This window comes from Typopeltis vanoorti, chromosome 3 (assembly GCF_054136105.1).
Source record: "Typopeltis vanoorti isolate ZY-2024b chromosome 3, IOZ_Tvanoo_1.0, whole genome shotgun sequence".
NCBI classification, from domain to species: domain Eukaryota; kingdom Metazoa; phylum Arthropoda; class Arachnida; order Uropygi; family Thelyphonidae; genus Typopeltis; species Typopeltis vanoorti.
The window spans coordinates 149487645-149511669 of NC_143551.1; the positions used below are offsets into that span (position 1 = coordinate 149487645).

A 24025-nucleotide genomic window follows, 5' to 3' on the forward strand; every position below is an offset into this window, starting at 1 on the left:
ACTATACAGTATACATTACTTTTATTTGTTTTTATATTTGTTACTCTTTTCCTGTTCATTACCTTTACAGATCACATCACACATTTACCCATTATGATATAGACTTAGCTTTCATTACTTGGTCTCCTGAGATTTCAGTCTTCAGATTAAAAGAGGGGGGGGGGGATTGTGTAGAGAAGGGATATTGTTTCCTGCAAGCGACATGATTTAAAACCAAATTCCATAGTCATTTCTTATATTAACAGCCTCTCAGAATATCAGTAGAATTTAATTAGAAGGAAAGTGGTTAGGAATGCATTAAATAGCAAAATGCTGCAAATACATGAGAGAGGTATTTTGACTGATTTAGAAGTTATTTATTGCCTTTTCATTACGTCCTCTAAAATTAAATATCTCCTGAAAACATTTCATGTTAAAAAAAAATACTAAACAATGAAAAGTAAAAGATTGTCTACAATTTAGAGATATTTGGTTGACATTGTTTTGGCAAGAATTTAAATATCCCTCTGAAATTTTGACAGCAACAGCAATACAGCAATCTACCATTTATGACTCTTCAAAATGGTTATCTCTAGCAACTGAAGGATCAAATAATTGAAGTACATTTACACGGTGTGCTCTACTAAAGTTGGTTTACAACTAAGGTCGGTTGATTGTGACGAGTCATTGTTCTAAAGATCAGATGAACAGTAGATTACTGTATTACTAATTTTAAAAAAAATAAAATAAAATAACTAAATTGCAGTACCAACCTCTTGTAATCTCAATATTGGACTCTGTTTTTAGGAAATGCAACTTATTCATAAATGCAGCTATGTCAAGTGTAATATACTGTGTTCAACCTAGCAACAAATAAAATCCTATAAATTTGTATTAAGGACTTTATAATTTAATAACTTTTCTAATGAGCTATACAGAACAAAGTTAATTTGCACACACTGCCGAGTTCTTAATTTTGCCAAGACATATGATAGACTAACATATAACACATTACTTTTTAAAGATCTAAAATCTCTTTAAATTGTTAGATGAAGAAGAGAAGTGTCCATAAACAAGAGTGATAATGCAATACTCTAGATTTCTTTTCTTTGCTTACCATTGTTTATCTTGTGAAATTAGGGTAAGAAAATGCATGTCACAAGACTTGATAAGTAAAAGTATTGCTCTACTTAATACCAAACAACCGAAAGCATATTTTTGGATTGCCATACCATCATTAAATGTCATTTCAAGTCATATTGGATTTTTTCCTAATAATAAAAGAGAACACATTATGCAGTTTTGTAATTTCTATAGTATTGTAATTTGCCTATAACGAATTTATTTTTGTTACAGTGAAAGAAGATACTTTGCTTGACATGGTGTGTTCTATGAAAGATGATGTGGCACTAGTCCATCAGATGCCTTTTACTTGTGACAAAAAAGATTTTCCTTCTACTGTTGAAAAAGTAAGTAGATATTCTAACACTTAATATATATACTTGAAATATAGTTAGTTGTGATGATATCCTTAGATTCAGATTATATAGTCATCAGTTTAAATTTCATCTAGGTCACAGGCAGTCTTTCTAAGGAGTTTGCAAATGAAGAGGAGTAATCAGGTCTTGTGTGATGGCATTTTTTTTTTTTTGAGGACACATTTCCCATAAAACAGATAATCCAACCATTTCATGCAGATGACAGATATAGCTGACTATATGGATGAAATAATTTTGTTGATGAAGAATCTTATAAAAGCAATGAGCAAAAAGTTCAGCTAGGCTTTATTTTTGAACCAGATTTTCGCTATTGGTATTTTGTATGTAATCAGATATGGAATTGTTGATATTTTTGTAGGCATAAGTTTTAATATAAATAGAGAGAAACTGGTGAATTTATTTTGCTTTGAAACAGGTGTTGTAGGCATTATTGTAGACCATATTTGTGTGTGCATATTAGGATATGGTACCTTGGTGAAAAACAAAACTTCAAAATTAAATGATGTACTCATGCCAGAGGGAATAATTTCACTAATATATTCACAGCCAGTACTGAGATCAGAATTTTTTGAACAATAGTACAACTGGGGAATAAGAGTAGAAATCACAAAGGTAATTTTGTTTGGCATTCTTATTATTATGAAGAATAGTAGAGTGATGCTGTCAGTGCAAAGTGAAAGAAGGATATCTTCTTTTGTCTATAAAAAGGAACAGCTTAGGAGTATTGGCTTGTACAATAGGGATTAGATTAGTATGAGTAAATATACATGGGTTTTAAGTTGCTAGAAGTGATACTGAGTTGTGTAGAATTAAAATATTAGAATTATTAGACTGCTTATGAGCATACTCATAAATTGGTGGTATGAATAAAATCATTGTGGAAGATAGCTTGTGAATCAAGCAGATTAACTGGCATGGCTTTTTTAGGGATGTTTTAACATTGGGAATGTATGTACCTTTGGAGGAACATAGAGTATGTGGAGATGAATTCTTGTTGACAGGCTTAGGTGTTGGATGCTATTCATGACTTTTTTTTAACAATATTACAACACCAAACAAAATAATAATTTATAAAAGGATGTTTTGTGGTATTTGCACACCACGCCGCTTGACCGCACGAAGGAAGACTTCTTGGTTTCGAATCTAGTCGGCGACTAGAAGAAATTTTTCTTAGCCTTTTTTTTGACCGGCTCCCGAGTTAGTCGATCTCTGGCATGGGCAAGTGGGTTTTTTATCCCGTAAACTCAAGAAAATAGACTGTAGAACCCACATTATTTCAGACATTAAAATACAAGTGTTAGGGACCATGAGATGTTGGCACTCGTTGAGCCATCTCTCTTCACTGCATGCCACTTAATTAGTGATAGCCTTGGGCCAGCTATTTCTGGTTGGGTACCAGTGGAGATTGAACTGCCCACTCAGTCTCCAAAAGTTAGATAGAGCTAAAATGGCCTCGCCTACTCCCTATATACAGGAATAAAAAGGCGTTAGCTGATTTTTTTTTTTTTTTTTTATTTCTCTTATATTTATATTTCTCTGGGTTTCAGGCTAGCATGTTATAGTTTACACATAATGAGTAAGTAGAACAGTTCAAACTGTAATGGACAAAAGATCTAAGTCCTAATTTTGCACCCTCTAATGTTGTATAAAAGAAGTTATTATAGTTGTGTAGGAGTTGATCCTCTCATATCAGACTTTTATATGCTAACAGGAATAAATTTTATTCTTAGTGGTTAATGCATAAATTGAATTAGAGATTTAGCTGTAGAAAAAAGAAATTTTAAGCACTCTCTCCGATGTATATATCAGCAACTCACAAGTACCTTTGAGAAATGGAAATAAAGAAGAATATGTAATTGAAAGTAAGATTTTATGTAGCTGGCCTGGTTGCAGAGTGAATATGCTTCAGCTCTCCAGCCAGTAGGTCATAGATTCAAATCCCACTGCATGTTTGGATGTTTGTGAATGTCTTCAGGGGTTGTAGATGATTTTCATTGCCTTGTGTGAGACCACAATCCTGCTTATCAGAATCATAAGCAGGATTGTCTTGAAAGATTCATTTCTTTGCTAGAGCACTGTTTCTGAATTATTGGCATTCGAAAATTCATGCATTCAAGTTTACAACCTCTTGTGGACAAGATTGATATAAAAAAAGTTCCTTTATTTTTAATAGAACCTGTAAAATAATAGAAAAAAAACCTTAGACACAGTGAATAACTATAAAAAAATTAACACAAGTATTTTGAATTTTGAACTGAAACTAACAGTACATCAATGGAACAAATCTGCAATTCAAAGAGACAGAATACAAGGTGAATACAATTGTCAGTTAACCAATAACAGCAAGTGCCACATGCTAGAGGGATCATACAAATATGTAATGAAATATTTCTAATATTTATGTAGGATGAGATCTTCCAAACTTTCCAGAGAGAGAAAGGCAATGATTTTAGTTCAAATTAAGTAGTGTAACAAGGCCTCATAACTTTCATTGCAGGGATGTTCATATTTAAATTTGCTTCTGTGGAGAAGGTGGACCTCATTCCAAATGATACTCTGTTTGGTCTCAGTGCTTTGTTGAACAGTACCAGACTTTTTGAGGTTTAAGATATTCAAAGTAGTACAGATGTTGCTCTTCCCTCCCATCTCACAGGCCTGTTTATCCAAAGCATGTTTAATTGCAGTAGGTAAATTTTGCCTTTTCAAAGCTAGAGACAAAGGCAAAAGTTTGTCTTTTATAATTGGTATGAGATTCAAAATTTTATAGATAGGAAAATATGTGGTTATTGGTGACAGAGTTGCAGAAATTAAATTTATGTTTTTTCAATGTCCTTCCCAACTAGTGCTGTAACTGGGCAGGTGCAATGGATGCACAGGCACAGAGCCCAGGATGAAGGGGGCCCTGAAATGGGGTATCAAAAAATAATCAGTATTATATTTTCATTTTCAAGTTTTAAATTTTGCTGATGTGGGGGCTGATTCATAAACATATATTATAATATTTATAAACAAATTTTCTATTGTATTTTTTTTTATTTGTTTTTTCCAAAAAAGAAGGGAGAGGGGCAAAAATAATCTTGTGCAGGGCCCATGATAAACTATGTTACTACGAACACATTGCTGCTGTGTATGGGAAGTAGGTGAGATAATGCAAATGGTCTGTCTTTTTTGAGACATTTCAGATCTGCAATAAGTGGTGATCTCACATTGGGATATGCAAATTACTTCCCATTTAATGACTTTCACAGACATCCATGTCACTGTGGGATTCAAACCCAGTTTGCATGTTGGTTATTGCTGTCATGTTTATTTTTGCCATTTTGTTTCATATGGCAAAATATTATTTTACTTGGAAAATTATTAAATTTATTTTATTAACTTATTTTATTGTTACTCCTCAAGCTGAATTGGAATTAGCATGTTTGAATTTTTGTTTTATCATTTTACGAGTATGAAAAAAGAAAATGATAAATATATGCTTAAATTCTTAGGTGTTTTTTGGAACATCACATGCACGTATATACTTAGCAGCAGATCTTGTTGGAGTAAACTGTCCAACAGGTATGTCAGCGCTTATGAGAAAGAAATTGCTGGATGAAGTTGGAGGAATAAAAGCATTTGGCAACTATTTAGCAGAAGATTACTTCTTTGCTAAATCATTCACTGACAGGTAACAGAAATTTTTAATAATTTTCATGCTGAAGTAAGGTATTCTTAAACTTCATTTCATCTTTTAGTTAATGTTGGTTAAATACAAATGCCAGGTATTCTGTTTAAAAGAAATTTAGTTCAGCGATGTTCAGAATGCATTGCATTTGAAATACCATATACTCCAGGTTGTATTCAGAGTGGTGCTGCTGCTGTATCCATTCTAAACACATGAAACAACTACAGCCAGTGGCTTTCATACAGTTGCACACTTTTATTTGCATGCTGTATGGAAGTGATGCGATGTTGCCATGTGTCAATAGTCTGCTGTTTGAATTTAATTAGCTGCTTTGACTTATATATATAATGTCGAGCCTATACATGAGAGGTTGGTTAATCAACCTATAGTACATTAATATATAGACCGTGTATTATTTCCCAACCCATTACCATTAGTATATTAGTATATTTCCCAACCCATTACCCGTGTATGGATAATGAGTTGGGAAAGAGACAAGGAATAGACTGTATATTATATTCCTTGGGAAACATGTCAGGGGAAAGATTGTTCCACAATACAGCAAATAATGAAGGAGGAGGGAAAGAAACTTGTTCTGTGCGTTTCGAGGTCGGTGAAGGGATGTTGAGCAGCAGCTGCACGTATTCCAACAATCTTAGTACTGAGCAGGGGAATTGTTGATGCTATTTCATATGGACATTTGCCATGGAAATATTCATAGAATATATATAATGCAGAAACCAAATGCCTGTACAAAAGTGGAAGGAGTGTGTTGGTAAGAGATGGGTTATTAATCAGTGTAATTGCTCTCCTCTGTATCAAGTCAAGTATTTTGAGAGAGTTCTTAGGGGGGCCTACTCCAAATGTGAGAGCAGTATTTAATAGCGGAGAAAATTTGTGATTTGTATAAGGTTAACAGCTGTTCAGAGGTGAAGTAATGTCTTGAGCAAAAAAGAAATCCTAGTTTTTAGAGCTGAGGATGCAATGGTTGTTTTGACTTGCATATTATTTTTCATTACACTCCATTTGGGAGACGTCTGTTGACATTAGGTCCAGAAAACCTGTTGGAAATTTCATTGGTTTTCATTATCCCTTCCACAAGTATGCTAGCATTTTATGAATTAACACTGGTTGATTCATAAAATGCTAGCATACTCAAATAATATAGCGGAATGCTCCCTTACTTGTACATTTCTTTGATAGCAGGTAGAGTAATGGAGTTCATAAGGAGTTGGATGAAAATTTGGCTGATGGACAGATATCAAAGAGTGGTTTATTCAGAAGTTTAATTTTTGAGTTTCAGGAGTTAATTTGTACATTAATGATATTGGAAATAATTTGTTGGGAAATAGCCACTGGTTTGCTGACAGTGCAAAACTGGGAAGAGCCATAGTCAATGAAGATGACGTAGAGATCTTGCAAGATGCCTAAAATATGCTGGCAGTATGGGCAAAGTTAAATGACTGCCAATTTAATGTGGCTAAGTGTAAGGTGATGCACTTTGGGAGGATGAGCTCACATGCTGTGTACTATATTGATGGAGTTGAACTGCAAGAAGTTGATGAGGCAAGGGACTTTGCCATGATTGTGGGCAGAACTGAAGTTTTAGAGGGCATGTTTCAAAGGTGGTGAAAACAGCACATCAGATTGCATGGTTGTTGAAGAACTCACTGACAAGCTGGGATAGAGAAGTTATTGTTCCACTTGATAAGGAATTAATAAGGCTGCATCTGGACTATTGTGCACAGATCTGGTTACCTGGATCCTTGGTGATGAAGAAGTAGTGGAGAAGATACAGAGGTGAGTGACAGAGATTATGATCTGTGGACTCCAAAAACTAGCTGGTAGGCATAAGAGAGGAGATATAATAGAAGCATATAAGTTATTAAAGAGCTTTTATAGGATTGACACTGATGACTTTTTCTGTACAGTGCAGAAAGGGAGAGAATGAGGGAGGGGTCATCCCTAAAAATTGTGTAAGAGTGTGGGTAACAAGGATATTCAGTCTAGATTTTTTGTTTGGAGGGTGGTGAATGTGTGGAATGCATTGCTGCCAGAGGTGATTCTGAGTTCTTTGTCTGTGAATGAGGTGAAAGAGAGGTATAAGTGTTGTGTGAATAATAGCTAGTGTGTCAATATAGGGGTCTCCCACAATGAGTCTTGTGACTCCATTATAATAATAATAATAACCATAGATTGTTGTACGATATTCTGCTAGACTAAGTAACCACAGTAATAAGTTTTAATAAGTAAATGTTTCATCCTAAGTATCTTAGGAGATCATCAGTACAGTTAATTCAAACAATACTAGGAATAACATACAGTTAGGGTGCATGATTACAATGGAATTCCAATGTGCATGCAGTAGCATATTATAGAATTAAATTAAAATATATCTGGTGGGAAAAAAAAACATTACATTAAAATAAGATAGTATATATAAAAATTATTTTACACAATTTTATATGACAATTTCCCATACTTTAGGAATAGCAAGAACATCATTACGGTTTAGATTTGGTCTAAACCGTAATGAAGCCCTACTTCACAGTAGTGCTGAAGCCCTACTGTGAAGTAAGGCTTCAGCACTTTCTTTATATAGATGTTCATCTTTATATAAAGATCTATGCAGAAGTTTGGTCTTTTCCCAATGGATCCTATTGTTTGGGTTTTCAACTTCGTGTTGTGCAAGGCTAGATTTCTGCAGTTTGATAAGACTGATTTGGTCTTGATGTTCCGACATGTGTTTATGAACAGATCTGCTTGTCTGTCCGTAGTAAGACAATTTACAGGATTAATTATTATTTAATTATCGCCAAACTTAGTAAACCTCTTTTTAGAATACCTTGAAGAAAAAATTTTCACGTTTAAACTCAAACCAAAAATTTGGCTGCATGATGTCTATGACGTCTTTGCTGTCTGGAGTCATTCGAACAAGAACTACACCTGTTTCTAGATAAAATAAACCTTCTTCATCCTCGCATCAAATTTACGCTAGAAAAAGAATCTCCACAGGGTATCTCCTTTCTGGATTTACACATCGAAAGAAAAAAATTTGGTTCCATCTCCACTTCTGTCTATTTCAAGCTGATATTTTCAGGTCGCTACATTTAATTCTTCATCCATCTAAAAATTTGGCATCATTAAATCATTAGTAACCAGAGCACACAGATTCTGCTCCTCTGAAGAATCTCTAAACCAAGAATTGGAAATAATCAAAAATATAGCCATACTAAAATGGATACAATCTTAAAATGACTCAAAAAATCATCAGTCACTTCACATATAGCAACCTAGACAAGCCCATAGGATTCTCATACCTTATGTCAGTGATGGCGAACCTATGACACGCGTGTCACCACTGACACACTTGAGGGTTTCAGGTGACACACCTTGGATGTTGAAAAATATTGGTATTCTGTTGAAAAAACTGCGATAAATCGTGTAAGATTGCCCTCAGTTAAGGCAAAGGTAGGTTTGTTCATTGAAAGAACTTTCTACCAGGGCAGCAACAGAAAAGTCATTAAATGTAATGTAAGTTTGTAATTTCAGTTTATTAAATTAATTGTATAATATGAATTCATAGATTTTATATCAATGTCCTATTAAATAAATAGCCTAATATGATATGTATAAGTCACCATCTATGATTATGTAGTTACCTTTATAATGCATGTATGCAAGTGGCACATCAACAACAACGTCAATATTTAAAAAAAAAAAAAAAAAGTTTGACACACCTGGGTAAAAAGGTTTGCCATCACTGCCTTATGTCAAAGGCATTTCTGAACGTCTTTCAAAGATTATGAAGCGATACAAACTTGCTACTACCTACAAACCAATCAACCAGATCTATAACTTGTTACCTTCTTCTAAAGACAAACTCTCACCTCTGATGCTACCTGGCATGTACAAGGTTCCATGCTCCTGTAAATTTATTATGGACAGACAGGCACATTTGTTCATAAATACGTTTCTGAACATCAAGACCATAATCCGTCTTATCAAACCGCAGAAATCTGGCCTTGCACAACATGGAGTTGAAAACCCAAATTATAGGATCCATTGGGAAAAGACCAAACTTCTACATAGATCTTTATATAAACATGAACGACCAAAGTCTTCTTCACAGACCAAATCTAAACCGTAATGACGTTCTTGCTATTCCTAAAGTATGGGAAATTGTCATACAAAATTGTGTAAAATAATTTTTTATATATGTTATCTTATTTTAATGTAATTTTTTTCCCCTCCAGATATATTTTAATTTAATTCTATAACATGCTGCTGTATGTTATTCCTAGTATTGTTTGAATTAACTGTACTGACGATGTCCTAAGTCAGTGTTTCTCAAACTTCAGATATCCGCATACCCCTTCTTAAATTTTCATTATTACCAAGTATCCCCTTATCAAATAATAAATAAATAAAGTATGTTTCATTGTAAATGTCTATTTTATTTGAATTTGTATGTTCATGTAAACAAAAAATATGATTTATTTTTAATAGAATGAAATTTGGAATAGGTTTCTCTTCATTTCCCGTCCATGAAAATCCACATTTCAAGTAATTCATATCATACTTACGAAAAGTTTTCATCTTCTTTCTAGTTGGTTCTCTAGAGATGTCAGGCGACACACCCTTATCAATTTCATTTGATCTAGATGCAATGTCAACATTTTCTTGTTGCTTACAGCTACTTGTATTTGCTATATTGCTCTCTTTTGTGGTTTATAAATCCAATCTTTAACCAGTGATCCATGCTTAAGAATTTGAAAGCTAAAAAAATTACTGTAAATTTATCTACTCGAATATAACTCGCATTTTTTTCCCAAAATTTAAACTAAAAAATTGTTGTGCGAGATATATATGCGGGGATTTTCGGAAACTAAAGTTTTCAGAAAAAAGACTACAAATGGTGAGACTTACCAAGAAGCTCCTACTCACTATCACTACTTTAGGCATCGAGAACAGTTTCCTTGTGTGCATCATCAAAGTCATCTACCCAAATAGCTTCATCTTTCCCATTATTCCAAACAAAAATTACCAGTAATTTACAAGACTTGAGATATGTAGAGCAGCTATGAAGAAGTGCATATGATTGGTGCGGTATTAACGAAAGATCGCGCGAACCAAAGACAAATTATCATTTCAACAGTTGAGTTGAAATGATAATTCTCTTCAACCGAATTCCATAATATCTGAAACACATTCACTATATATTTCTTAGTTTTAACACATTCAAGCAAAACCATATGTTGCCGGTGCAACATATGGTTTTGCTTGAGTCTATACAGTAGTTTCTGTTTGAGGGGAGATGTGATTCATTAGTTAGTGCTGTTTTTTATCCCAGTTGTCTCTAATTGCACTATTTGTTGAGAAATATAATGATTCCATGCGTTTATGATGCATAGCCAAAAATTGTCACGTACCCCCTGAAGACCTTTTGTGTACCACACTTTGAGAAACGCTGTCCTAAGTAAATGAAATATTTACTTATTAAAATTTATTACTGTGGTTATTACGTGTGTTTGTTTACTCATGAATTCTCCACAGGTTTCATTGTACAATAAAGATATTCTGCTAGGTAATTTATGGAAGAAGGTTGTCAGGAGTGTTTCTCTGTTAAAAAAAATTAGAATTTTGTTTATAATTAGTGTAATGGGTAATTTGTGTGTTTTGCTAGCATATTTTATATACTATTTTACTGCAGCTAATGGTGTCAAAGCATTTCAGCAATTTTCTGAAACTTATGAAATTAAGTATTTCACATCAAATATCTACTTCAGCTGCCTTTCCAAATTACAGGTTTCTGGTGGATTTTTATATCTTGTGTAGTAAAATGTAGTTTTGAATATTTTTTGCCATTGCTGTCAGTTGTTATACCTATTAATGATTCTTCAAAGTAATTACTCCAGATCTCGTTCAAAATATTATCATTATCTTCAGTTTTTATTTTATTTTATTATTTTTATTATTATTTTTATATATCACTCTACAAAAGAGGGCCCTCAGGTCCTATAGCAAATCAGTGCTGTACTTACGTAGGTGTCGAGAGAAAACAATCTGTGTGATATTCTTTAGAAAAGATAGATGTGGTAGTCCTTGGGGAATACTGAGAACTCTTCTGCAAACCAGAGGTAAGTGGAATGAAAGATGAATGGCAGCATCAGGTTTAAGTCAGCAGCTCATCTATAAAAGGATGTTATGGAGAGTTTTAACAGAAATGGGGAGCATAATGGATGCCAGTTCTGATTGTGTCTGTGGAAATATCTATAGAAGATGCACCATGCAGAAACTGACATCTGTGACTGAAGAAAATCTGTAAGAGAGAGAGTTGTCAATTAGGCAAACTGCCCTCTTCTGGACAGCATCAAAAATTTCTAGAGAAGTTTTTTGGTTTACTACCCCAGATATGAGAGGAGCATTCCAACGTCTGGTGGATTTATGATTTGTACAGAGTCAGCAGCTGGAGATGAAAAGTAATGTCTTAATGAGGAAGAATGTCAGTTTTTTTGGAAGTCAAGATGTATTGTGTATGAAAAAAGCTAATAGTATCATTCTGAGAAGTCTCCAGTCTTCATTGATGAGCTGAGCATTATCAAAGGTAAGGGGGAGATGAGACAAACTAAGGTCTCTTTGTCTTTTTTTCTCACAAAAAAAAAAAAAAAAAAAAAAGTGTTTTGGAAAGTGACACAGAGTTCTTGTCCTACCATTGAAAGATGGTATGAAGATTAGAGTTTTAGGGCAGAGTTAGGAGTGTAGATGATATTAAAGCTTGAGATGTTCGGACACTGCAAGGGTTGTTATGAGTATTAGGAATGGAGAGTGTCATTCATGTGTATGAAGAAGAGAGTGGGTGAGATAACCCCCTGAGGATTACCTGCATTAATAGAAAAATCTGAAGAAAGAATGCCTTCCATCATTACTTCCCAGAATGATCCGACAGAAAACTGGCAGCCCAGTTACAAAGGGAAGATGGCAGTTTGCTAGGGAATGTTTGATGCCAAACCACTAAGATGACTTAGAAATGTAAAATGCAACACACGTTTCTCCAAACAACCTTTCCATGGCACATGTCCAAAGATGGGCAATATAAGCAAGGAGATTTGCTGTGAATCTTAACGAGCAAAATCCATATTGGTGGAAACTGATTAGTTGACACTTCTCCAGGTGTTGAAAATATTGACTGCAGGTGACTTTCTCCATTACTTCAGAGTGTGTCTGGAAAATTCATTGTGGAAAATTCTTCACCAGTTTGAAGCATTTCTAGAATTGCAAATAGCCTAAATTTTGCCACCTGAACATTAATTTTTAGAGAGTGAGGGCATCAAATTTTAAGATATTTTTTTAACCTTATAGCCACTTTTTTGCATGCTATAAAGGTTTTGGAAACTTGATAACATTTTTAGTGCATGTATTTTGAAATTATTTGTTATTAGTATTTCATTAATTCTGTTGCAGTACAATAGTTCAATAGTTGAAGGAACGGAAGAACTGATTTATATAAAGAGGGATAACCTACACATAAATGTGTTTGATATCAGGAGCATGGAGAAATGATTTATTGATATGGAAAATCATAGAAACTAGATTAGGATGAGAGGGGTGATGAGGGTCTATGCATAGGAGTGACCAAATTATTCAGCTTTGTTAATAATATTTTTGTTACTGCATGACTCCTCCAGGGATCTAAGGGCTCATCATGGAAGGGCACACTACCCCACTACAATTCACTTACTTAATCCTCCAACTACACAACACTAGTACCATCAACACACACACAGTGCCATCTACTTCCCACCACTGCTAAGAGTGATATATTTTGTCTGCAAATTGTGTGTATTCACACAGCCTTAAGGTAAATATTGTCTTTACATGAAAGCCAGGAGTATCAGAAACAAAGAGTTTGTTGCATTGATAAATACATTGGGGCCTCATATGGTAGGCATTAATAAAAATCTGGCTGTCAGAGGCAGATTTACTATAGTTCGCCCACCGATTTGAGGTCCCTCGACACTTCTGCGCATCTCAGAAAAAGAAGAATCCATTCTGATAATAGGGTAATCAGTCCGTATAGTGGGATGAGTTGTTTATTATTACCGGTCGGAAAATTAACTTCTCTTTTATGATTATTGTAGTTAACTATGTTGCTTGTATAACAGTTGGAAAATTTTACCTATAAAGCACGTAATTTCGCGTGTTGGCGACCAATTCGGACGCCCTTCATTTTTTTCTCCCCTTCAGCATGAATCGACTATTCTTGGAAAGACGCGAAGCAGGGACCTGGAAATGGTGGGCGAACTATAACTGGTATTGAGTGTAAAGGATATAGTATTTTTAAGGAGCATAGAAAAGATAGCAGAGGAGAGGAGGGAATACACTATTAATACACTGGATAATTTTAGTCTGTTTAGAGTACAAAGCTATGCTTTCAATATTAAATAAAAATTGTCCATGTAGCAGTGAGTTTGAAGCTATCTGATGTGAGGTGGAATCTAACAAGATCAAATACAAGGTAGTGTGTTGTTACAGACCTGACAGATGAGTTGCTGGTAACGATGAAATTCATCACCAAATCATCCTGATGGAGGAATAAATGAGTGATCAACATGGGTGAATTTAATTATCCAAACATTGAGTAGCTATGAAATCTCATGAGTAAAATGAAACTGAATTTATTGAGATGTTGTGAGATAATTTTCTCAATCAACATGTGACAGAAGGAACTTAGTCATAGAGGTTTTTTTTTTTTAATTTTTTTTTTAATAGCATCAGAGAGGTTTCAGTTAAAGAGGTGATCATGCTGTACTGACCTAGGAAATAGCTAAGTACATGGATGTTCTGTTCAGAAAAGGGCTATCTGCTAAACTGCAAAGCAGGAAATTATGACAAACTGTGAAGAATACTAGGTTCTGTACCATGCTATCAGTTGCTGGATGCTAGCAGTGCATGGGGGTGCATTTAAAAAATACAGCTAATTCTCTTTTTACACGATTTCAAAATAACATGGTTTAGAAAACAATGGGAATGGTAGAAGCGGAGAGAATAGGAACAGTATAAGAGAGGGAATGAGAGAGAGTTATGGGAATGATAGAAGAGGAGAGAGGGAATCAGAGGAATGCAAGGGAGCACTGGAACCACGGATAGAGTGATGTCAGGAAGGCAGGTAAGCAGAGGAGCACAGAGAGAAAGTGTTAGAGGAAAGAGAGTGAAGGATGCATGCAAGGTCAAGGAATAGGGTGGTAAGAGATGTATGAATCCTCTAATGTATGGGGACTCAATGATCCATGGTGTTCAAGATAAGATGCGTGAGGAGTGTTTGCCTGGAGGAATGATAGAAAGTGTGGCTATGGCAATTAAGAGGGGTGAAAGGGTGGAAGATGCTTGTGATGGTAGGAACAAATGACTTGAGTGGTAATGTAAATTGGGCAGCAAGAGATATGAGATTCTTGCTTGAGGTTGTACGAAAGAAGACACAGAGAGGAAAGATAGTGTATGTTGCTTAGGTATGATAGTGACGAGCTGAGCAAAAGAGCAGTAATATTGAATAACATAATTGCTAGAATGTGTCAGAAGAAAGGAATGGAATATGTGGATGCTTGGAGGATGTTTGAGGACAGAGAGGAATTGTGTGCGAGAGACCACTTGCATTTGAATGAGAAAGGACGTAAGCATCTGGAGAAATTGCTGTTCTGAATGAGTCGGTGTGTCCCAGGGTGGATGGTAGCAGGGGTGGTCTCTTGTGGGAATGGGTACTTGGGAGAAGGGGGGACGACATCAGGTAATGCTGAGCCCAGTGAAGTCTAGGGGGAATAATGCTGGGTATAGAAACAGTGGCATTTTTATGCTTTATGCTAATGCCAGAAGTATCCGGAATAAAGGAGAGGAATTGGTGCGCTGATAGCATCAGCCTGCCCAAAGCAAAGATTATTGGGATCACTGAGACGTGGTCGATAGAAGAGGATATAATAACAGGAATAGAAGTAGCTAAATATTTTTTGGCAAGATAGGAAAGGAAAGCGTAGTGGTGGAGTACTGCTTATGATAAGTGGAGGCTTTGGAAGGCAGTGACACTAATGATTTTGAAAGCATATGGTGTGAGGTAGAGGTGGACAAGACAGGATATTTAGTGGGGTATTGCTACAGACCAAGAGCACAGAAGGTGAGGACCAGGAGATGTTTAGACAGTTGAGTTTGGCAAGTGCAAGAAGAATGATTTATGGGAGATTTTAACTACTGCAGTATAAATTGGGAAGAGGAAGATGCATGTAGCAATAAGGGAATGGAATTTCTAGGATTCTTGAGGGAGAAATATCTTAGGCAACGTGTAATAGAGGGAGCCAAGAGTTTTGGATTTGGTCATAGCATCAGAAGAGTTGATGGTTTTGACTTGGAAGATGAATAGACATGCAGGAGTATCAAAGAGACGGGGACATATGTGGAATTATAAGGCAGCTGATTATAATAGTCTTGGATGTCAACTTGGGGAAGTTTCATGGAGGGAAGATTTGGAAGGACAGGATATCATTAGTGCTTGGGAAATTGTGAAGGAATATTTGTTAGCAGCAATAGCAATCTGTATTCCACAAGTGAAGAAGAGGACACAATTTGGAGTAAAGTGGATGACAAAAAAATATTAAACAGGAACTACATGAGAAAAAGAGGCTATGGAAGAGATATAAGGAGACAGGTGAAGAGAAGATGCATGAAGAATATAAGAAACAGGCCAGAAGAGTGACTAGTATGGTAAGGAAGGCGAAACTGGAATATCAGAAGAGATTGGCCCTAAGATCCAAAGGAAATCCTTTGGATCTTAGGAGAAATGATTGTGCAAGAATGACATTGTGGGATAAAAATGGGAATAGAGTGATGGATGCAGAGGACATAGTGGAATTGTTCAGTGAACACTTTTATTAGAGTATTTCATCCTGGAGGAGTAAATTTTAATACTAGAGGGATAGGGCAGGTTCGAGGTTTAGAGGTGCAGGAGGAGAGTGTGTTCCAATTACTGAGTATTCTGGATGTCACTAAAGCTGTGGGACTGAATGGTATTTCACCACGAGTTTTGAGAGAATGTGCTAAAGAACTGACAGCTCCTTTGACCTGGCTTTTCAATGAAAGTCTGGCTAAGGGAAAGGTGCCCAGGGAATGGAAGGAAGGTAAGATAGTGCCATTGCATAAGGGTGGTAGCAGACTGGAAGTGTCTAATTATGAGCCAGTTTGTATGTCATCATGGTTGTTGTTAAGATCTTGGAGAAATTAGTTAGGGACCTTATACAATATTGGGCAGATGAGGGTAATGTTATCTGTGAGAGTCAACATGGATTTGTGAAGGTTCGCTCTTGTTTTAGTAGTATGCTAGCCTTTATTATAAAGTTACAAGAGCAGTAGATGAGGGAAAGGTATATACTGCCATTTTCTTGGACTTAGCGAAGGCATTTGACAGGGTGCCACATGATAAGCTGATATTTAAGTTGCAGCACATGGGTCTGGATGTCTGGTTGGTCAACTGGATTCAGGATCGGCTGTCAGAGAGTTGTGTATGGTGGGGCAGTGTCAAGAAGGCAGAGGGTTACAAGTGGGGTCCCACAGGGCTCAGTACTGGGACCTATATTGTTTAACCTTTATATCAATGACATTGTCAGTGGATTGCAGGGGGATATTCAGTTGTTTGCTGATGATGCGAAGCTGGGAAGGGTTATTAGTAATAGTGCAGATGTGATAGCCCTGCAAGAGGATTTGAATAAGCTAGACAGATGGGCAAATGAATGGGGGTGTCGGTTTAGTGCAGCAAAATGTAAAGTCTTGAGTTTTGGGACACACTGATTGGGCGCTGCATACTCTACGGAAGGAGCTATACTGGAGGAAGTAGGGGAGACGAGATCTGGAGTTGATTGATAGAAACCTGAAATTTAGGGGACATATTGCAAAGGTGGTGAAGGCGACACAGAAGATTGCTGCAATAATGAGAAGGACACTGACCTGCAGAGATAAGAGTTATCATTCCATTGTATAAGACTCTGATCAGACTACACTTAGACTATTATTCTTAGATTTGGTCCCCAGGATTTGAAGGGGATAAATTAACTGTGGAAAGGGTACAAAGGCAATAACAAAGATGGTTTCAGGACTGTACAATGTTAGTTATGAGGACTGCAGAGTTTGGTGGATAGAAGGAGAGGTGATATGATTGAGACTTTTGAACCATTGAGAGGTGGTTACAGGAGACGAGATCTGGAGTTCAACTAAGCAAAAGAACTAGGAGTTCTTTTGCTTAGTTGAACAGCAGGAAGGAGTAATGACAAGGGGCCATCCCTGGTCATTACTCCTTCCCTCTGTTTCCTTTCATAACTTAGAAGAGATTCTAAGTTATGAAAGGAAACTGTGAGCAAGAGGGTGAAGAGTGGTTTCTTTGCATGTAGGGTGGTTGAACCATTGAATGCATTGCCTGATAGAGTGGTGAGAGTGAGAACTGTCAATGAATTTAATGAGTGTATGATAGACTTTGTGTTTCCTAGGAGGGACCTCCCACGATGAGTCTTGATAGACTTGTGTTTCTTAGGAAGGACCTCCCGCGATGAGGCTTTTGACTATATGGAGGCCTGAATAATAATAATAATTTAACATGGTTCAAATGGCACTTATTTTTAAAATTTCTGTTTGAATTCAGTTCTGTTAAAAAGGGTATTTCCATTATAATTATCATTTCCTAGTACTGTACATATGTACTTAAAGTTGAATTTTTAGACCTCCCCCCCCCCCTCGATGTTTTAAATATCAGGGATTACTCTACACTACGGAATGCCAAATAGAACTTATATAGTGAAATCACAGAAAAGTGTTGGTGGCTTTAAAGCTAAACATCGTGTGACTATTTTGCAGCAATGCTTCAGGAGATCGTATATTAAAACCATTACTCATTAATCGATCCCTAAGACTGTGTGCAATGAAAGTTTTGATTTTAACACATTACCAGTGCACTGTAAGGCAAATGAAAAAAAAAAAGATTGGGTTACAAAAGAAATTTTTAATGAATGGTTCCATCAATGATTTGTTCCAGAAGTTAAACACTATTTGATGGAGAAAAAATCTGAACTTGAAAGTTTTATTGATTGTACCTATCCATCCTATATTAGAACACCCGAATGTGGAATTTTGTTTTCTGCCATCTAATACAACATCCTTAATACAACCACTAGACCAGGGTGTGATTGCTACCGTCAAAACTTACTACATAAGAAGAACATTCCAATTTATTTTGAATAAACTAGATAAGGATAATTTACTGACAATTATTGATGTGGGGAAGAAATTTTCTATTTTGGATTGCATCAGACTTGCTAAGTTAGTGTTATCAGAATTGAAACCATCAACTTTAAACAAATTTGGAAAGCATATTTGCATATTGGAAAGCTACTTTGCTAGAATGTGTAAAAAAGAAAAATCCCGTACCTTTGCATACAACTGAATATTCCAATATCATCAGATTAGCACATGCAGTTGGCAGAGAAGGATTTGATGGTTTTTCATCGGCAGATATTGAACAATTAATGGTTGACAAGACTGTTCATGATTACGAAATAATAGCAGCTGTCCTTTTTTCAATGAAAAAGAAAAAAGTGATGAAGAGATTCTACTCTCTGCAGGATTAATTAAAGAAGGGCTTCAAATGGCTAGTAAAATTGCAAAGTCATTTTCTTACACATGATCCAAATGCTGAATGAGCTGAACAGTTTAAATGTGAACGGAAGTCGTGTATGGTGTGATAAGAAGAATTATACAAAGATTAGTTAAAACAGGATTTCTACAATTAATTACAGAGTTTGTGGTAAAAAAAAAAAAAGCAACTTTCAGAATTATTGGAAATTAGTGCTAATTTAGTTCCTTTTACTGAAGAAAACATTTTGCCATTGCAGTAAGAACAGGATGGCCCGAGTGTTTCAAGTGATGGAAGTGATTTAATTCCAGTCTCATACAAAAGAATGCGGCTACTGTCAGAAAGTGACGGCAAATAAAATTTAACTAATAACCATATATGCGGGTGTATTTGGACCTTTTCAAATTTCTATTTTATTAGTGACACACTGTTTTCTTTAAGAGATGCATGTGTATATATATATATATCTTTTGTTTGAAAATAACTTATTGTTCATATTGGGTTTTCACATCTAGAACCATTCTTCTATTTTTTTCATATGCATTGTATTCTTTTTTACATGGTTTTCATTTACACGATTTTTTCTGGAACCAATCTACTGTGTAAATGGAGAATTGGGTGTACCTAAATGATGCAATATCAGAATGTGTCCCTAGTTTTGAAGAATAAATAGGGTGGGAGTGAAATGGATGTTCAGTCTTATTAAGCAAGTGATTCTTAAGACAAAGATGATGTTGAAGATATATCATGTGCATAAGACTGATGTAACTGACCTATCGGTATCTTCTCTGGAGCAATGGTGAAGATTTTGGAAAAAGTTAAGTGCTTGCATACAGATGTGTTGATGGTGAATCTATACTTTGCAATTAACAGCATGGATTTACTAAGGGATGATCGTTTGAACAACTTGCTCACATTTTTTATCGTACTGTTATATTTGATTTAGATGAGGGAAATGGATATACAATGATATTTTTATGGGCGCTTTTGGAGATATACAGTTTAGTACAGGAATCAGTCCTTGGTCCATTGTTATTCAATCTTTACATTAGTGACATTGGAAAGGATTTGACAGGAGACATACAGCATTTTCAGAATGATTTGAATAAGCTGGAATTGTGGGCACGTGAAAATGACTGCCAGTTCAATATTAGTAAATGTAAATACAACTTGGAGAATAATTGCAGTGTTGAAACAAATCCTGACATATAAAGATAAGAAAATCATTTTGCCTCTTTACAATTCTTTGATATGACCTCACCTGGACTATTGTGTGCAGATCTGATTCCCTGGTTTCTGTGATTATGCAGATATAGTGGGGGGGGGGGGGGATATCTATGTGTATTTATATTTTTTTCACTTTCTTTACTTTCAATATCTACCTTCAATTCTTTATTTTAATTCTATATCTATATTCGATATCCTTTGTAATTATTGTCTGGAGTTGTTTCTCCGTCAGATACTGGCTAATTTATTTGTTCCGCTGCACCAGCCAGTATCCTTAAGTTAGGAGGAATCCTTAACCAGGGAACTTCTCTCAGAAATTATACAGAGATGATTATCCCTGCACTTATCCTTCAGCACCTAATTATCTAACTAATTATACTCAATGGTGTTTGCAATCGTGGCCTATAAATATTAAATTATTCTCCGCATTAGGTTCTGAATTTATGAGCGATGAGTTAATTCAGGCACAGGCTAATTTCAGGTTAAAACATAAAGTACATTTATTAAGATCACTAAATTGTACAGAATATTAAATATTTAATTGAATAGTTACATTCATTCTCACTATTAGATTAAAGTCATACTCAGGTGAGGAGCTATCATCGATATTTAGAACTTAATTGGAAATTTAACATAGGCTCCTTTTAAGATTCCACTCATTTGACTGTACACAATACATATATCAAAACTCTGATCTTCTTAATTTATCCTATCAAGCTATGTTAAAGGCTACAAATCATAATTATCACACTCTACCTAATTCACAATCTGAGACAAAGATACCTCTAGAGCTAAACCTTTGCAGTTAACGCTAATCACCTAAAGTTCCTAACTAGAATATTCATTCACACCTAATACTTAGCTGCAATTCACACTTATTTTACAGCATGCTTCTCTTCTAACATAAGGGAGAATAAAACATTACTTTACCAAGATAGTCCACTTTCTTCATACAGTACTGGGGTCTCCTTCCTTGAAAACATAGTTTGGAACATCAGAGAATTACCTTTACGCACGTGGTCATGCATTGTGTACGTCTCGTCTGCCCCTTTCATCATGGCTGGTGATCTGTCCACGTTGGTCTGGTTCTGTTTCCGGTGATCCTATTCCACATCGCAGTCACGAATACAGGAACTATGGGTGCTGATATAAAACATCTACGGGCTATCCTGGATCCATCACGAGGTGAGATAGACCCACTCGCCGAGAAGAGCAGGTCAAAACCAAACGGTCATGACTCAAGCAAGGGCGAAAGTGCCACGATCAAAAAGCCTTCTGCAAGGGGCAACTAACCCTTTTTATTTTGCACCTTTAGTGCTCTCTTTTTTTTACGAATCTTCACCCGACACTCGGCTTCTTTTCCCGCTAGTCCATCCGAGTCAGCGTCTTCTGTGAATTCGAGCGTGAGCCACTTTCTGATAATTTACACTGCTGCAAGCGTAATGCTCGCCCAAGCACCTTGAACTTTAGATTACATACGTTTCACATAGAACATATTATGGCTGTTACGATTAACTAAAACATAATTCTTCACACAGAATAATTGCCATTTTTGATTCATGCTTTGTATCATTATATAAATTATTCGTTCTATATACCCCTTTCACATACCACCCACACTACCTGCAGTTTCTATACTAAAGCTCAAGTATCTCTTAATTGTTTTCCAATTCTTGTTGAATTCTGAATAAACCAAATTTAAGATTCAACAGGGGTACAGAGAAGTGTGTTAAAGATGGTATTATCGAGACAATAGATTGGAGTTATGAGGACAGATTAAGAATTTGTGGACAGTAGATGTTAGCAAACAGTAGAATGACAGAGTGATATGATATCTACAAACTTTCAAAAGGGTCATATAACATGACATGAGATGGAATTTTTAATTTTATGGAGTGGAGAGAGGATTAGAAGGTGCCCATGGAAGTTGAGAATGAATGCAGTAAAGAAATGGGTAAGAGCTAGATTGTCTTTAGAGGTCATGACTGCAGGTAGTGTGGGTGGTATGTGGCCTTTCTTGATGAGTTCCTGACTCCTTGGAGGTCTCTGGTAATAATAACATTTGCATGAAATTTTCATTGCTATTTAACTCTTAGAAATGCAGTATATTAAACTTTTAATGTTAGGCATAAGATCCATTATTTTTTTAAAAAATAAAAACAAATTGAACTCAAAATCTTAAAATCAAGTAGGTCATGAAGAGGATATTCAAGATTGGAAGGAAAGAATCATATGGAGTGTAGTTTTTTACAGCTGTGGTGGTTGTATCAGTAATTTGGATTCTGTCAAAAATGGATCAGATCCAGATGTCTATAGGGGTGATGTTGAATGTCACTTAAGTTAGAATTGATGCCACGAATGCTGGTGAAATGGATGTGGAAGAAATTTTTGTATGTAGGTTTGTTTTTTATATTAACTACAGTATATCTTATTGAGCTTGCTGTCAGGTTTGTGATAAGAGGTGTAGAGGGAAAAGAGCATGGGATCATGCTCTGTATATGGGCAGCCAATGCTGCCCATGCAGAGACCATCCAGTATCCTTGCCATGTGGTCTTGACAGTGCTCTCATCTGTACCACCAAATAGCCTCCCTCCAAGCATGAATTTCCAGTAGAAGGTAGCAAGATTATGTGGTGCAGCTGATTGGGTTATGTTATGATCACATTTTGTCCTACATGCTATCTAGTGACCAGCCAGCAGAACTGCTTTACCCTTAAAGATGTATGGATATGGATCTCCACAGCATGTTTATATATAGCTTACCTACATTTTATATTACATAAAAGCATATACTTGATTTAGTAGATGAACTTTATGGCTGTTTCTTGACTTTACTGCATTCATTTCTCTCTCTCTTCATTTCCTGAAGGAGAGATTTCTCTCTCCTTCAGGCATCTTCACAAACTGGAACTGAACTTGAACTGAACTGCTAAAAAGCAGTAATAGAATTTTTTTTTCCCCCTGACTTATCTCAAAATAGAAGTTAATTTCCTTACTCCTTTGGTGGTTATGAATTGCCCCCCCCCCACCCACCCATTTGGAAATGTTGAACATTTGAAAGTCATTATCTTTATTTTCTTAAAATCAAAAATAATGTTGTGGTGTAGTGGTGGTTGCCTCACAACGGGCATTGGCGTCTACCTCCAAAAAACATTCATGAACATCCATGCCCATGGTGGGAATTATAACCTACAACCTGTTATTTGGAGAGCTGGTACTATCCACATGGATGAACTAGGCTAGCAAACTGACTGGAGAAATAAAAAGTATTTGATTTCTGCTAAATATATACAGAAGAAATGTCAAGAAGTCTCCATAATTTCAAAATATTTCAAATTTACATTAGTTTGTTTTAAAGCAAGAAGCAAAATAAAATTATTTTTGAAAAACATATATAAGTATGCTTGGTTCCAGAGTTTTTACTACTTTAACTCAAAGGCTTCAATACTTCCTGTCCTGTCAGGTGTCTTCTCCCTCCAGGCGATTGACTACCATGTGTCTCCACCATGTCCTATTCTGCACCTCTGCTGTATTCCTCATAAGAGAGATAGGTCCAGTCTTCTGTATTTTTCATCCACTCCAGTCTTTGTCTTCCTCTGTTTCTCTTTCCCTCAACAGTTCCTTCAAGAAGTGTCCTTTGTAGGCAGTTATGTCTCAGAATATATCTAAAATATCCGACTTTTCTCTTTTTAATTTCTTTCATCACGTTCCTGTTGACGCCTGCCATCTCTAGTACCTGAAGAGATAATTTTTGTCTTTTTCTTTCCATGATATTCTCATAATTCTTCGCAGCATCCACATTTCAAAGGCCTCCAGTTTTTTCACACTCACAATGGAGAGTGTCCATATCTCTACTCCATATAATAACCTAGACTATATGCAGCATTTGGAGATAATTAGTCTTGTTTTCAGATTTAATTCTCTAGATATTAGTAGATTTTTCATACTGTTGAAAGCTGACCTTGCGATTTCAATCCTTTTTCTAATTTCATCT

The 24025-nt window shown here is 35.8% G+C and overlaps 1 protein-coding gene across 1 annotated transcript in view; it reads left to right on the plus strand.

Moving 5' to 3' along the window:
* The window catches only part of GlcT (ceramide glucosyltransferase), a 157372-nt gene that overhangs the window by 119626 nt on the left and 13721 nt on the right, over positions 1–24025 (plus strand). The window contains exons 5-6 of the mRNA XM_090416124.1: positions 1336–1448; positions 4970–5148. Coding sequence (XP_090272250.1) covers positions 1336–1448; positions 4970–5148 — 292 coding nt within the window. The remainder of the gene's footprint in view (positions 1–1335; positions 1449–4969; positions 5149–24025) is intronic.